At 36.8% G+C, this 18,065-nt stretch overlaps 1 protein-coding gene across 1 annotated transcript; it reads right to left on the bottom strand.

The window, feature by feature from the left end:
• Positions 1-9,728: 9,728 nt before the first annotated feature.
• On the bottom strand, positions 9,729-13,339 carry LOC149258419 (uncharacterized). Its single transcript, XM_089415333.1, has one exon. It carries the CDS (start codon positions 12,978-12,980, stop codon positions 10,398-10,400), a length of 2,583 nt encoding a protein of 860 aa, XP_089271459.1. The 5' UTR covers positions 12,981-13,339; the 3' UTR covers positions 9,729-10,397.
• Between the last annotated feature and the right edge of the window lie 4,726 nt (positions 13,340-18,065).

Here is an 18,065-nt window from a genome sequence, read left to right as displayed (position 1 = left end):
GGCAACATCTTCATCGAATGTTACATCCCTAATAATTTCAACTTTCAACAATGTAAACTTTGAAACGGGAACTGATATTGTTACCCGTTTTGTAGAAATAGCAAAAGGTGACTTGATTTTGAAAATGGGTGATGCAAAACACACATGTTTTTTTAGAACATAGTTTTTGGCACTTCAATTTTTTTTTATGTACATTGCATTTTAGAATAGTAGTGATTTTCATGCTGATTTATAAAAGTGGTAATTCTGCATCAGACCTTTTTTTTAAAAGACCTATTTTTTGACTTTAAATTTTCTCATGTATGAAATGTAAATAATTATTTTGTAAATTTAATAATTTTTTGAAGTGGTCGTTTTCTTCATATTTTCTTGTTTTTATTTTAATTTTAATATTTTTGTAGTGAGGTTTTTATTGTTTTGCATTTTTAAATTAGAAGGTCGATATTTTGAATTTTCGATATTCTACATATTTATACATCCTTAATTAATTTTTCAATCCACATGAAATAATTGTTTCTAAAAAACAATATTTTTTAACAATAGACATAAAAATAACCATTTTTAACATAAATATAACTAAAAAAATACATGTTTTGATAGTTTTTGCTAGAATTGACATGTCAAAATCACAATTTTTATACGAAAATTTTAGCTAAAAATTGTTAAATAATAGTTTTTTTTTATGCATTTCATGTCAAAAAAATAATAAACCCATAATCAACACGATTGTCGTGAGTTGAAACGTTTCTTAAAAGATCTGGACGTCAGAATTAATCAAATAATTCCTGAAGGAGGATCTGTAGAGGATCCGAAAAATTTACCGAAAGCTCGATTCAATTTAATTCCTTATCGTGAAGTGGGCTTAATGACAGTGATGTATTTGAATAAGGAATTTGGAATGCCTTATGTATTTACAACTCCTATGGGAGCTGTAGATATGGCCGAGTGCATCCGACAGATAAAGAAATATCTTGAGACCTTGGCGGCTCCTATTCTATCGAGCAAAAGGGTTGATTACGAATCCTATATCGATAGAAAAACTCGATTTGTTTCCCAAGCTGCTTGGTTCTCAAGATCTATCGATTGTCAGAATTTTACGGGGAAAGAAAGAGTCGTTTTTGGTGATGCAACTCATGCTGCTTCAATCACTAAGATACTTGCTAGAGAGATGCGAATTTGTGTGTCAATTCCCGTAATCGGAATCGAATAGCCACCGCCCGACTGACCATGGGGGTGGCTATCCGAAAACCCAGCCACCCCCATGGGCAGTCGAGCGGTGGCCATCTGATTCTGAGAATCGGATAGCCACCGCCCAGCCACCCCTGCGGGGCTATCCGATTCTCAGAATCAGATGGCCACTGCCCGGCCACCCCCACGGTGGCTACCCGATTCCGAGAATCAGATAGCCACCCCCATGGGCAACTGGGCGATGGCTATTCGATTCCGAGAATTGGATAGCCAGCCCCACGGGCATCTGGGCGATGGCTATTCGATTCCAAGAATCAGATAGCCAACCCCACGGGCAGTCGAGTGATGGTTATTCGATTCCGAAAATTAGTTAACCACCCCCACCGGCGGTTAGGCGGTGGCTATTCGATTCTCTGAATCAGAGAACCACCCCTTGACCGCCCTTGAGGAGCGGTGGCTATCTAATTCTGAGAATCAAATAACTACCACCCGGCCACCCCCACAGGCTCAACCGCTCGTGGAGGTGGCCAGGAAGTGGCTATTCGATTCTCGGAATCGAATAGTCACTGCCCGGTCGTCCGGGGGGGCGGTGGCCGATAAAATTGTTTTTTTTTTTTTAGATAAATTTTTTTTGTTAAATACGTGTAGATATATATATATATATATATATATATATATATATATATATCTATTTTCCATGTTTTTTATTTTTCATTTTTTATTTTATATATATATATATATTTTACTATATATATATATATATATATATTTTAAATGTTATTTTAAAAAATATCAAAAATATATTTAGCTTTTTTTATTTTTAATGTTTTTTTTGAAAATGATGTTTAATTTGAAATTATGTGTTTTTTTTAAATTTTAATTGTTTTTGGGGTTTTATTTTATTTTTAATTTCAGCGTTTTTTAAGGTTTTTTGACATAATTTTTATTTATTTATTTATTATTTTTTTAAATATAGTTTGTTTTTAATTTTAGTTTTTCTTAATGCTTTTTTAAAATTTCCTATTTTTACTTAATTTTATAGTTTTATTTTATTTTTTCCAATTTTTTTTTGGTTTACCACATTAAAAAATGTTATTTTTTTGAAAATATGTTTTTTTTTTTTGAATTTTTGAATTTTTTTTATTCTTATATTTTATAGGTTAATTTTGTTTTGTTTTGTTTTTGTTTGTTTGTTTTTGTTTTTTTGTTTTTGTTTTTTTTTTTTTTAATTTTATGTTTTTTTTTAATATATATTTTTATTTACGTTTTAGTAATTTATTTTTTTTAATTTATTTATTTAATTTTATGTTTTCGTTATTTTTTTGAAATGTTAATGTTTTTCGGAGTCATAACAAAATCTTTTGCACCATTATTTCAAAATGTTGAAAATTTACCAAAAAAGAAAAAAATGTTATTCTAGCATTAACACTTTTCGTTTTAAGGGTGTCTTTTGCACAATTTTTGCACATAAAAATTCGGTTTTACTGGCATTTTTTTTAAATGTTGAAAATTAACTCTAAAAAAAAATCCATCGTTCCATTATTAGCAATTTTCATTTTCAATCTGGTTTTTGCACATTTTTTGCACAAAAAATTTGTTCTCACTGCCATTTTTAAAACATGTTCAAAATTGACCCTAAAGAAAAACCATTGTTCTGGTATACACACTTTTCGTTTTTAGCATTGTTTTTCATGTTTTTCCGGGGTTTTTTGGGCAGAGTTCTCGTTTTGAGTTTATAGTTCCCGTTTCAAAGTTTACATTGTTTTTCCTTTGACCATATATATATATATATATATATATATATATATATATATATTCTAAATGCTTTAGAATCTTCACTATATCCAACAAACATACCTTTCCTTCCTGTAGCTTCTAGCTTGTTTCTTTTGTCCTTTGGCACATGGAAATACACGGGGCAGCGAAAAATTCGTAGATGACTAATATCAAGCTTGACAACTGTAAATACTTCCTCGGTAGTCTTGTTGTCCAAAGCTTGATGAGGCACCATGTTTTTAAAATATACCACTATGTTTGTTGTTCAACCCAAAGGAACTTTGGCAGCTTTTGATCATGGAGCATGGCTCGAGCAGCGTCCACAATAGACTTGTTCTTTCTCTCAGACACTCCATTTTGTTCGGGAGTGTAAGACAAAATGGTCTCCTTCTTGATTCCTTCCTTATTGCAAAAGTCTATGAATTCATTTGACATGTATTGCCCACCATTTTTAGAACGGAAGATCTTTATTTTCTTCCCTGTATGATTTTCCACCAGAGCCTTGAATTTCTTGAATATTTCGAATGCCTCATCCTTGTGCTTCAAATAATAGATCCATGTCTCCTTGAGAAATCGTCAATGAAGGTGATGTAATAAAGATGACCCCTAAGTGAATGTACGAGCATTAGACCACATATATTATAATGAATTAGATGAAGAATTTCTTTCGTCTTGTTTTCGCTAAAGAGAGAATGGTCCCCTTGTCTTCTTTCCACTTGCACACCCAGGGCATACTCCATCATGTTGAGCTTGAACATCAGGGATCCTAGAAACCAACTTCTTCAATTTTGGAAGTGCATCATAGTGTAGATGGGCCAGCCTTCGGTGCCACAACTCGCTTTGAATATTTGTATTATAGACCATAGCTAGAAGAGGTCTTCTAGTGGCTTTATGGAGTCCTTGAAACCTAGTTCCCAATGTGAAGGCATTTCTCATGTAGGATTCAACAAGCCAAGTAAGTACTTTCCCTTTAATAAATGCAACCCTCATTCCTTTATCCTCCAAGGAAGATATTGAAACCACATTCTTCTTCAATCCTGACACATATTATACATCATGAAGCAAAACAAATTCCCCATAGTTCAAATGAAATTTGACAGAACGAAATCCCTTTACGAGATGAGTGGTATTGTCACCAAGAATAATGTTCAAATTTATCTCCCTCTCTACCAAATTAGAGAGAACCTCCTTATATCCAGAAAAGTGATGAGAAGTCGTACTATCAACTAGCCAACTATCCCAAGAGTCTGGAGGAGATGAACAAGCTAATGTAGAAATAAGAATATATTCAAATTGATTAGTTACATTGCCTTCATATGTGGAGTTCCTTGGCCATGATTGTGATGATAGCTATCATCACAATCATCGGGGAGTCTCTTCTTCTTTCATTCCTTCTTCTATCATCTCTCCTTTCATATGACTTCTTGTTGAAACCACGGTTGTTGTAGGACCTTGAAGAGTTTTTTCTTGGAGCATCTCTCTTTTCGGGACAATCTCGAGCATATTGACCCTTTCGATGACAATTGTAGCACTCAACATCTCTATCTCACCTTCTTGATTCCTTGGAATCTCAATTGGATTGAGGAGGTTTTCTTGATTTAGATGGCTTTCCCTTTCCTTTCTTTGCATTTTTCTTCTTTCCTTGAGCAACATAGGCAGAGGGCTCTCCTTCATTTGATCCTTGAATTCTTCCTCTATATATCATCCTTGATTCTTCTTGAGTGAGCTTTCCAACAAGTTCATCAAAAGATGAGAAGTTGTTGTTGTTGCTTATAGTAGTAATGAAGGTTTCCCAAATGAAAGGGAGACCTCTAAGAGTTACAATCACCAATTCTCTGTCAGGGGGAGTTTCCCCAATTCTCTGCAATTGATCTCTAAGACGAGATATCTTCATAATGTATGATTGCACGGATTCTCCTTTGTTCATCTTTGTGTCATTGAGTTGATCTTTCAAAGAGATGATTTCGTTCAAATTGTTGACTTCATACATGCCAACTATCTTATCATACATGCCCTTTGATCTTCTCAAATTTCCAACATACACAGGTAGATTATCTTGTAAACCATCAACTATAATTTTCTTTACTTTTAACTCACCTTTCTTATCCTTATTTTTGAAAGTCGCGGAAGCATTTTTCGGAGGCCAGGTACTATTCCTTGAATGAAGTCCAAAACATCATTGTTGTCAGCGGTGATCTCCAACCTGACTTTCCATGCAGTGAAGTTAGATGAGTCACCCAACTTTTCATGCTCCTTGAAGGAGGAAGCCATTTTTACCAAAAGATTATTCCCTTCCTTGATCAACTGCTAGAAAATGGATGCTCTTGCTCTATGTCTCTTGGGCTTGTCTTCACCTCAGCTCTGATACCATGTTAATTTTTCTTCAATTTGTTATATTCTGCAACTATTACTTCAATAGAGTCCCGTAGCATCCAATTTAACAATTTCACTTCTTCAGTTATCCAATAGCAGTAGAGAAATAGTAGATAGAACAATTAAGCAAATGCACAATAAAAGATAGCCAAGAGACAAGAAACACAAATTTGGTTAATGACCAGGGCAAAATCCACTATGGGGAAAACCCTCGCAAATCTTCTTCATATTAGATTGTCTTCAAATGTTCAGTAGAGAGAGTAAATCATCCATATCCAATATATCAACAATGTAAGGTAAAATCTATGCCAAAAATGAAGAAAAGTCAAATCTAGTTGACTGTCAAAGCTGCAAAAAGTCAACAGCAGTTGACTGCCCTAATCAATCAACTCAACAACAATAAAATCATGGACAAATGTGCTCCAATCTAATTTGGTCAACGCCCAGTCAATGCGGCCTCTTTTGCTGGTCAAGGATCAGTCAAAACAGTTCCAAAAACTTCGGTCAAACCCAGTCAAAAGAGAGAAAGTTTGCTGTTGCAGTTTGCAGCCAAACCAGAAAGTCAACTCCAGTCAAACTGCCCATATTAACTTTGTTTTTGGGGCAGTCAACTCGACCTCAAGAAATCAAACTTTTGTAGGTAAAATCAGATCGAGATATGGAGTCAAATTCGGTCAAACTGCAGTCAAACCGTCCAGTGGAAAAGTCTGCAGAAAAGACAAAATTGCCTCCAAGATCCTCACGTGTGAAGAGAGAAGAGTTGCCTTTAACCTGTACAAACCAAGTAAACTAAGTTGCACGAAACGGGGAAATGGGTATGAAACGTGACCCCCCTAATTTTGGAAACAAGGAAACACAATATATATATATATATATATATATATATATATATATATACATATATATATATATATATATATATATATATATATACATATATATTATAGGACATTTAATAAATATGTGCAATCATAAAGCATACATGATACATTCTAATTTATTACATTATGATTAAATTCTCAATTGTCAATGCATAAACTATAAATATCTAAATTTACATCACATTTACTCATGAATGATCACATAATGAAAATAGCAATATCCAAAATCAGCCACGAGAAATTTTTAATTTCTTGTCTTGTGCTTGATTGGGAGTCTCCTCCTACATAGTCGAATGACCTTAGTGCTCTTGATTAAATACAAATTCCATACCCTAGTACTCTAGGTGCTCTTGATTATTGGGAGTCTCCACTGCATAGAGGGCTTGGTTCTTTTGATTAAATACAAGTTCCATACCCTAGTACATGACAAAAGCCAACAAAAACATTGCAATCCCCCCAATCCTGAAATCCTGAAAAACAGATAAGTCTGCTGGATTTTGAATGAGATCTAAAATTCTACTTTCTCCATATGAAATCCAATGAGGGTGAAACCACTTTCAAACATCCTGAGTAATTTCATGGTAATGTTAAAAATTTAAGTAAAATGATGACCTTTATCTTTCATTTTCATCCTTTTACATTAAGAATTTAACATTACCATGAACTGCATATCAACACTAGGGCCATAGGCTTGAACATTAGGTTGCCCCAATAAATTAGAAGCGAAAAAATAAAAAATAAATAAAAGAAAACGTCAAATGTTAACTAGATACTCTGTCGTACGGCCTAGAAACTCGTTTCCAGCTGTACTGGCCACGTTTCCCCAGCGTGAAATGGGCCAATACGGCCAGAAATGAGTTTCCAAGCCGTACGGTACGAGTTTCCTCATTTCCGTTTGGACCCCTGGGCAACGTTTGTTGCAACTTAGCAAGTAAATGAAGAGAGAAAAAGAATGTGAGTTGTGTTGATGTCCAAATGAGGCATGAAGTCTCTCGTATTTATATGAATCCATGTGGGTGAAAAGACAAGTTGTTTGAGCTTCATGAGCCTACTTGAAGTTGAAGCCGACCTTGAAAATTTCATATGTGATGGCTTTTAATTCAAAACTGCACTTCTCCGTCTCTGATTTGAGTGATCTTTAGGTCGATTTTGGTCCTCTCGGAAAGAGGATTTTAACACAATAATTATCTCCATCAAATGAGCTGTCCAAAGTGGAATTTGACCCTATTTGCTTCTGCCTACCATAGGGAGACACATTTCTAAGGCAATGGAAGCCATTAGAAGATTGGACTGTTACAAGCAGGCATTCGGCCCTCCTAACTGTTACCAGACTTTCTGAAATGTAGGCAGCCGAGTTTATGGTTTCCTCAAACAACAAATTAGTCAGGTTTTGTGGAGAATAGAAGATAAACTGTCAGTGAATTCAGCCAAATTGTTGGGGTTGGTTCATTTATATTTGCCATTGTTTTATTTGAAGTATTGGCTGTATACTGTACTGGTTAATTGGACAGTCAGTCCTGTTTTATGGTGGAATTGGGGAATACCAAATTGCTGTCATTCCTATAAGTCAATTATTGGTGTTGGATAACTCATTCCTATATGTCAATTATTGCTGTTGAATAACTTGCATTATGTGAAGGAATAGCTGCTATTATATGAGTGCATGCATTTTTTATTGCTATTTTATTGGGAGCCCTAACTTGCAAAGGAAACCCTTGGACGGACAAATTAACCTAGGTCATTACATTATTTGTAATTACCCTTTGCTCCTATATACACAGAAAATCTAGTTTTATGGATCCTGAAGAGTTATTTGTAAACATGTGTAATAAAGTTTGCCTTCTTGAAGTGGCATTGTTATTCATTCACTTTTTATTATTCTAAAGGAGTGGCATTACTTTTTTTTATGCTAATTGGGGTTTTGATCCATAACAATATAAGAGTCCTTGTGGTCATCCTAAGGTGGCCATTTGTATACCTAATTTGTGATGCAAAAAGATATATTCTAGGATTCATGTATGGTGGTACAAAGTGCAAATTCCATATACTACATCAACAAATGCATAGTTGTAGTTCAAATAGGTGCTCACAATTGTTTTTATCATGCCAAAAATGTGGATGGATGATGCTGAAAGCATACATTAGTTCATGGGGAGGAAATATTTTCAGTTCATGACATAAAAACATAACTAACTAGTGACATTGTTTCTTAACATTATCATTCCCTGTCAGAAAACATCACTTAACTGTTAACATTTGTGTCTTCACTAGCCACATTGTAGGGATGATTCTACTATGATACTATCCCATTGACAGTTATTGGTCATCCATGCATATCAATAAATATCTCTTATTTTTCGATGCTTGCAACTTCTCTTTGAATATCTCTTGTTTTAACTCCTCTTCTCCATTTATTATATGGTCAACAGCTGAAGATTCTATGAATCTATTGCTGCAGGGTCTAGACGGATCAATGCAATCTTGTACAGAACCATATTTTGAATCTTCTTTCTCAGCACAAATTCTTCGTATATCTTTTTTCTTTCCAATATAATGTAAGAAATTTGTTCTTGCAACAAAATCCATATGGAATGTTTTTAACTGGAGACATAACTGCAACAGTGAAGGAAAGAAACTCGATTGCCTAATGGTTATAGGTTTCTACTCAGAGCTAACTTCAAAATCAATTGTTCATATGGTGGCAAAACTCAAAGATTGGTTGTGGAAGTATGCAAAACCTATTTGGATCTAAAAACCTAGAAGGATATATCAGTATCTCTATAGTCATAGTTCAAGATAAGTTCAATAGATATTGTAGCCTTTCATGTGGAAGCAAAATGGATGAATCGTCGGTACATTGTGTTTTTTCGTGGCTGCTAGTATTCCAGGGCCTACCCTTGAAGAATGCCTGTCTTGGTTGTGATTCATTCATGATGTCTGCATTGTAGTTAGGTTCAGATACTCTGCCACTCGTGGATGATGGAGCTTCATCTGGTCCTGAAGAAACATTTTCAACAATAATATCCATTGGAAAGTGGCCCTTTCTTACATGACGTTGATTCCATTGTACTTTCCACTTTAGAGGGATATGGCAATATGGATCAAACAAATGGACTAGAGTCTAGACAATTTGATCTAAGTAAGAATCATGGAAAGCTCAGGACCTTTGCATGGTAATGACTGGATGGATCTCTCCACCTCGAAAGTACTGTACATGCGATCATGCACAGAAAAATAATGTGGAAGCAAGTAATTGCTCAATCAGAGATCCTTAATAAACCTCATGAATACCAGAGTTGTGTGAGTGAAAACTGTGAAAATGATTGTTAACAATCGAACAGTTACTTAGACCAAAACGACACCTTGAATTTAATAACCCAATTCTCCTAGGAAAAACAGGCACAAAAGCTCTTAAGACTAAAAACTTCATGAAATCAACATGATGAAATGGCAAAGATTAATTGCTTATCATATTTTACCATGACATGAATACCAGTCATTACAATTCCAGACTGGCAATAAATGTTGGTACGTCATATTAATAATTCAAGTAAAAAGCTACATAGCTTGTCCCTGAATGTCAAGTATAGCCACCACCTGTTTTCTTCATCATATTTACAATAAATTGAACATCTTTTCTCTGCCGAAGAACATAAAATTAGATTTGTGAAGGGCCGGAACTTTGAACAAAGCATTTTTCTCATGAATTGAAGACAAGAATACCTACAATTTGATGTCAAGCTGTAGTACTACAATTGTTGCTGCAAAATTCTAATCTCCCATGAGAAAATGCCCATCTTACACTCAGTTATTTACTATCCTGTGAATGGGGATTATTACTGTATACCCCTTGCTATGGATAATTAAATGGAATGTTTCAAGCACATGGAGTAGGGCATGAAATCACCCAGTGCAATCAAAGTGTTCAATTGAATCCCTAATTTCACAGCTGAAATGTTGCCATCAAAGAATGTGAACCTGAGAATGAGTCTATTCATCTTCATGGAAGTCACCAAACTATAAAATATGGATAACACCCTTACATGGAATCTTGACCTGCAAATCTTTTCTTTCTGATCTTGCTGATAAAGACTAAACCATGTATTGGATGTCTAAAGGATGTAATGACCTATCACAGATTTGAAACTGCAAATAAAAATGTCAAGATACAGAAACACTTCAAACTTGATAATCATGGATGCGTTTAACAAGTCTGGCCTCTTCTTTTCTGTGAAAGAATTGATCACTTTTCTTGATATTATCAGCAAATATAATTGCTTCCCTGAATCTCCCCACTTTACAGAAGGCATCTACAATGGCATTATATGTTCTCTCATTAGGCTTGCATTTTTGTTTCCTCATGTACTCGAGAACATCCATAGCTTCTCCAAACATTTTTAGGCTTGAGTAGCTTGCCACAAATGTGTTGTAGGTGACAATGTCAGGAGCAAGGCCCGACTTTTTCATTTCAGAAAAAATCCTTGAAGCATCCTGCATAAGGCCATGTTTACTGTAAGCATTAATAACTGTGTTGTAAGAGACTACATCTGGCTTCACTCCAGCTGCTTGCATTTCTCTAAGAATTTCTTCAGATTTTCTATATTGATCATTTCGTCCATACATGTTCATCAAGCTATTGTATGTTACTAAATCCGGATTCAAGCCATTTCCTTTGATGGATCTTAATATATCATGTGCTTTTTCAATCCGGTGCAGCCTCCCATAAATGGCAATCATGGCATTGAAAGTACTCAAATCTGGCATGTAACCTCTTCTCTTCAGCTCTGAAAAGGCATGTTCTGTTTCTCTGAGCAAGCAATATTTGCTGTACACAAGCACAAGTGTGTTAAGGAGGATTCTACTCGGATAAATCACGCCTGCATATATATCATCTGTAAGAGTCTTCATTCGCTCTATCTCTTTCCCATTTGCATAAGCATGCAACAATGAAGCGTAGACTGTGTCATTTGGTTTACAGCAGACACTCTTCATCTCCGAGAGAACTTTCTCTGCTTGTTCCCAAAGCCCCTCCCTAGCAAGTGCAGCCAACACTGCATTGTAGGTAGCAAGATCAGGACCAATGCCAACCTTCAACATTGCACTGTAAATTGTCATAGCCTGTTTCAACGACCCACACCTACTATATGCACTAATGAGAGTATTAAATGTATCCCGCTCTGGAACAAATCCTGCAACCTTCATTTCCTTGAAGACTTGAGAAACCTCTTCATGCATTCCATTCTGTCCAAATATTGATAATAGGGTATTCCATGTGACAATATCAGGGGTACACCCATTGGATCTAAGCTCATCGAATATTCCCATCATCTCCTCAAACTTCCCCTTTTTCCCATACATGCCGATAAGAGCATTGAACGTGCAGAGATTTGGTTCACAGCCTGCATTTTTCATCTCCGTAAAAATCTCTATAGCCTGCCCATCTCGCCCTGCTTTGTCAAATCCAGAAAGCAAACTTGTATAAGTAAAGATATCTGGATGAATACCTTTACTCAACATGGTATCCTTCAAAGCAGCTGCCTCATTGCAAAGGCCAGCTCTACTGTAAGCAGAGATCAGTTCATTATAAGTAACAATGCTGGGAGGGCACCCACTCTTCTCCATTTCTTGCAAAATGTTCAAAGCATCCTCATGTCGCCGAGATTTCCCAAACACATGAAGAAGCGAGTTGTAGGTCACTCTGTTAGGTATGCATCCAGCTGCCTTCATCTCATTAAAGAATCCCATTGCTTCTTCATACAGAGAATACCTGGTGCAAGCACTGATGAGAGTATTGTAGGTATATTCATCAGGACTAATACCTTCAGACTTCATCTCTTCAAAAAGAGCTAAGACCTTGGTCCAATAATGGCCCATCTTCGCATGGACATTAAGCATTAGATTGTATGTAATAATGGTGGGTTTACATCCTTCTTCCTTCATTTTTTGGAACAGAAGTACTGCATCTTTGTATTTCCCATTACGTGCACAAACAGTCATCAAGCAAGTATAAGTATAAACATCCATGGCATACCCTTCGTGTTGAAGATTGTTAAACAGATCAACAGCTGTGGCGAGTGGAGCCCTCCAACCCAAAATGCTAAGCATAACTGCAATTACTGGTCCAGTTGGCTTGTGATCCTCATGTTTCCTCATCCAATCAAAGACTTCCATAGCCTTTTTCCATTGTTTGAGCCATCCCAGCCCTTTTATGATGCTTAATAGGTCTCCCTCTGCTAATTTATCCTTACCAAAATCTAAAATTTCCCCCAAATTTCCATCTTTCTCTACAATGGAGTTATAGATCAACTCACCGGATTCTGAGAGCTCGTTCTTCCAAGGCTTACGCTTCTTCTCGCCATGGTATCTCCCCAATCTTTGCTTCCTGGAAGTCCTTAAACTTATATCAGAAGGATTTCTTTTACAATTATTGGAACTCAATTGAGAACTGAGATCCACAATCTCGTCTGGAGCATCTTTGATGATTGGCGGAGGCCTGGAGGGGCAGTCCAGAACTAGGAACTTGTTAATTTTCTGTTGGGTTTCGTTGACTGTGGGGTCGAAATTTGGTTTGGGTGTGCTGTGGTCACGGTGAGGAGGAGGATTTCTGAGAAGCTGTTGGAGGAGAGAAATCACAGGGAAGGATTCGTTCTGGGTAAGAGGATGCTGGACGATGGGTTTGAATGGAGGTGATGGGCTTGGTAACAAGACAGGAAGTGAGATCTTGTCAGCCATTCCTCGGCTTTGGTTTTGCTTTGGTATCATCGACGAACACGGGTTGGATGAAATTCATAAAAACCCCAAATCCCTAGATTATCCTAGATTCGTTTTGGGTGGAAGGAGGATGGAAGTTGGGTTTAATGGCCGTGATGGGCTTGGTAACAAGACAGGAAGAGAGATCTTGTCAGCCATCCCTCGGCTTTGGTTTTGCTTTGTTATCATCGACGAACATGAGTTGGACGAGATTCATAAAAACCCAAAACCCCTAGATTATCCCAGATTCGTTTGGGTGGAAGGATGGTGGAAGATGGATTTGAATAGAACTTATAGGCTTGGTAACAATACACGAAGAGGGATCTTGTCAGCTTTCGTCGGCTTTGTTTTTGTTTAGTTATCAATAACGAACACGGGTTGAATGAGAGTTATAAAAACCCATAATCCGTAGATAAGCACGGTGTTGTAAATAGACCTTGATTGGATTCCTGGCTCTGATCTTAGTGATTAATATTTACATAGATAACAATTTGATGAAGCATGCTGTGCAGTATTGTGGATAATATATCATGACGTTTTCTAAAGAGAATATTTTCTCAGTTCAGTTTTAACTTTTTAATAATATATCATGACGTTTTCTAAAGAAAATATTTTATCAGATCGGTTTAAACTTTAAAAAAAGAACCTAGTAGGAAAAAGAACCTAGTAGGAAAAAAAGAAAGAAAGAAATAATTTTAACTTCCATGAGGTTAAAGATAGCCTATGGGACAGATTGCTTCTTCATATGCCCTTTTTCTGTGAAGCTTCACAAAAACAATTGAGTAGTTGAAAGATTTATTGATTTTAATGTTATCCTACAAATAATTAAATGAATAAGTAAAGTTAATAAACCAAGTTTTAAATTTGTTAAAGGAACTTGGCTCAAGTGGTATGGTTCACAATTTGTGTCCCAAGTAACCTCGGTTATTGGCCCATGTGTTATTTATGAAATAGTTTTACTAATGGTAAAATAGTGGCAGTGGTTTCAACGAAGTTACTCATTGTGCCTAATAGAATGTACTTATTACCGTGAAAAATAAAAAATAAAAGAAATAAACCAAGTTTCAAACTTAATATCCGTCTTTATATTAATCAACAAACTCTTTTTAAATACAAAATGTCTATGGTTCAATCTATCCCAATAAACTTAAAATTAAACTTAAAATTATAATAATAAAAGTTTTCACTTTAAACTTGATAATATCTCACTAAATAGTCATCATCAAAAAATGGTGAGAATAATTATGATATGAATTTCTCTTATTAATTTAAAAAAATATGATTTTTTCAAAATCAATTTAAATTTGAAAATATATTATTTAATTTAAAAAAAAAAAAAATTGGTGTAGATCATGTTGGTATATCTACCTCGGATGGGGTGACTAAGGTCGCAAAAGGGCAGAGTGGGGAGAGCGTGTTGCCACTACCCCACCAACCCATGAGTCGGCCAGATGTGACAATATGCCTCCCTTGGAAAACATTCAAGTCTTGCATGACATGTGGATGGCGGCCATAATGCACCACTCGGTGGGCTTGCTTCATATTCATTACTAAGTCTATTTATCTATGCGAAAGGGAATTTCATGAGATTTACAGAGGCTTCTCATGGCTGACAATATCACTCTCATGTATTGGCATAAGCAACACAGTCTTGTCAATCATTCGACAATTAATGGCTGACCATCAATAGATATCTCATCGAGATTCTACACATTGCACAAGGATTTTCATTGCAGGCATGGGTATGAAGAGTATCAACAATGACCGCCTTAACAATTCAAGCTAAGAGTTCTTCGAATGTGCCTCCCCTCTTGCTCGACTAGTTGCAGCTTGTCATAGGCGCCCTATTCAATGTCAGGTTTTATGGCTTTTCAATGGTTTTGCTTCACTGCTAGTCCCTCATCTAGGAGGGAAAGGTTGGCCCAACCAAGTTGTTTCCTCTCCCCAGACAGTGGTTAGCGCCTGTTTTCTTGACACTCTGAATTATGGGAATTCATACCTTTGCCTGGACATGCAAAACATCACTCACATCAAATCGAGCTAGCAGCATAGTGTCGCCCTGAAGCAGGCCCCCCCCCCCCCCCCCCCCAGAGCTCAACAATCATTCACAAACAGTCCAGCACAAGCTTGTCTAACCTTAGCAACCTAAAGCTCTGATACCACTTGATCTGATAATGAGATCTAAGACAATAATAAGGTATTACAGACTTATGTGCATGGATTTGTCTATGTCATTTTATGCAATGGATCGATAAGATTGCGAAATGCACAGACAATGAAGCAGTAAAAAAAACATAATAGACAACACATAACACAACAAATTTAATGAGGAGTTCACCCAATACTCCTGGGCTACATCTCCTGGTCCAGCCTTCAGTGGTGGCCTCTCTATTATGTCTTCAAGCAGAGTTCTTTTTACAACAGTGAGCTCAATTTGAGCCTCACATACAACATAATACAATAACAAGAGCTTTACTTGAACCTCTCAAGTTTTCTATGAGTACACAGACTCCCATAATGCTCTCTGTCTCTGTCCTAACTCTATCTCGACATTCGCCTGCATTGCTCCCCTTTGCTGCACTCTATGTTTGTGGCTTTAAAGCCAACGCTGCCTGTTCGTTTCAGGTTCGCCATCTCTCGGTCTCCTCGGCCTCTGTCCGCTTCGAATCCCTCTCTCAGCATGATACTATCATTGCTTAACGCTTAGAGAGGAGGTGGCCACCCATTCTGTAACGCCATAGTGCCTCGAACCTCTGCAACTCTTGAAATGACCGCGCTCCGTTTTCACAGTGAAAATGTATTTTCATAGAGAAAATTCGCCAAAAGTCAATATATCGGACTTCAAAAGTCCTTAAATCCTCCCTATTCTCCCATCAGGTCCACTTATTGTCGCTATTGCAAATCGCAATGGCTCTGTCCCTTTGTGTTTCATAAATATTTAAAAACTACGAAAATGCATTATAAATGGCTTTCCTCCAGACTTGAAACTATATCGAATAGCCTTAAGGTACCCTTTTGGGTCCGGCATATCGCATCGGCACTTTCCCCTTCGCATTTCGTTTAACAAACGAAACTGTGAAATTACATTAAAAATGATGCTTGACGGATCTCAAGATCCATGCAATATGGCTTACAATATTCATTGGGTCCAGTCCATCGGATCGCATACACATAAATCCCGCTCCGTTAGGCTGCTCTGGTTGCAATATCGCAATCACTCATCGCAAATACCCCTGGGCTGTTGTAAGCGATCCTGCAATCCCTAATAGTGATTCGACGATGTAATATGTGCCGTCGATCTGCGTGCTTGATCGACGGTCCAGATTAACTCCGCCAATCACCGTCACAAGCCTTATGTGGATCTCGTCGATACCCGCTGATCGCTGTCGCATCTCCTATGTGGATCCTGCCAATCCCTGCCGAAGGTCACCGCCGATTGTGATCCGTCGCTCAAATCTGGACCATTGATCGACTAGATCTGATGGCCACTGTGCATCACTTGCTCCACCTTTGATACTCTATTTTTTCCATTGATTCACGGGTTTTTGCCTCCCGATAGTGTTTTGAAAGGCTTCCTTATGCGATTTTCTTTGGTCTTGGCATGATTTTCTTTAAGTTTTGAAGATAGAGAGTGTTTCTTGGTTCCATTTGGATCATCTGACTATGGCATATAAATCTAAAGATCAATTGAAAAACATTCATAAGAGTCAAACCCCCTCCAGAACTTCTACATCTTCTAGATCTCGTTCAAAATCTCCAAATCAGAAATCTGAACTTGTAGAAACTTCTCCCTCATCTCCTAAAGTATTAAGACAAGTACATTATTTAGATTACACTACTGAGTCTCCTGAAGTTCACTCATTAATACATAAATTGGAACATATATCCATTTTTTCTAAGAAACTTGAAAAAACCGACGCTTCTAAGGAAAGTTTCACTTCCGTATTACGATATATTGGTGCATTAACTCGATTACAAAGTGAAAAACTTGGAGTAACCCCTTTTGAATTTCCCATTCATTCACGACATAATAAAGCTACCACATCAAAATATGAATCAAATATCAGCGAGATCACGTCATCTTCCCCTCCATATACTCCCCCATTCACTTCTACTCAATCTGACTCTTCTCAACTATCCATTTTTTTGACTCAAACAATTAATGCTTCTACCAGTAGCACTAGTCCAGTAGTAAGTTCTTCACCATCCCTATCTACTTCTGGACCTGCCTCCTCATCTTCACAACCCTCAACACAAGTTATGGCCAATCAACTTGCTCAACCTTGGACAAACCCTGGTGTTGTACTGGTTGCTAATCCAAATGCTCTTCCAGCAAACCCAGAAAAATGGTTACCTAAGTATAATCCTGATGATGGTCTTCCTGCTGAAGAACATCTAAATAACTTTATGTTAGCCATGAACCTTAATGGAGTTGCGCATGAAGATGTTGTTATCAGATTGTTTCCTTATACTCTCCAGGGATCTGCAGGATCCTGGTACTTTTCCCTTCCAACAGGCTCAATAAGAACCTGGGACGCTTTTGAAGAAATATTTCTTGCAAAATTTGGTGATGATAGAACTGTGGCATCTTTAATCAATGATCTTTCCAACCTAAAAGCAAGTTCAGATGAAAGGATCAAAGACTTCAACTCCATATTCAACAAGTTACTGAACAAAATCCCAGCTACCTCTAGACCTGCAGTAGATGTACAAATAGAGTGGTACATATCCTCCCTTCCCTCTAATATCACAATTTTTGTAGATAGAGCCAATAAGGCTACCCTTGTAGAAAACATGAAAGAAGCGTTGTCTGTAGAAAGGAGAATTATTGCCTTAGAAAAGAGATCACAGATAGAAGAAAGGAAATCAAAGAAAGTGACATTCAAGGAAGATTCAAAAAAGAAATCTCCAAAGGACCCTTTCAACCTTGAAGGCCTTCAAAAGGTGCTAAATACCATGTCAAATGAAATGGTCGAAATCAAGAAACAGGTTGCAGAATCATCTGCTCCCAAGAAATCTTTTCGCTCATTTAAAAGAAATCCTTCTTCTACATCCCAACCACCAAATACTATTTCAAACATTGAATCCAATCAAGAA

Source organism: Pinus tabuliformis, chromosome 6 (assembly GCF_031772625.1).
Source record: "Pinus tabuliformis cultivar Carrire ecotype Pingquan chromosome 6, CPIR1, whole genome shotgun sequence".
Lineage (NCBI taxonomy): Eukaryota > Viridiplantae > Streptophyta > Pinopsida > Pinales > Pinaceae > Pinus > Pinus tabuliformis.
This window is presented reverse-complemented; position numbering and strand designations above follow the sequence as displayed.

Bases quoted from the DNA above. Each gene is read 5' to 3' on its own strand.
- LOC149258419 (XM_089415333.1), bottom strand. From the start codon at position 12,980: ATGATACCAAAGCAAAACCAAAGCCGAGGAATGGCTGACAAGATCTCA.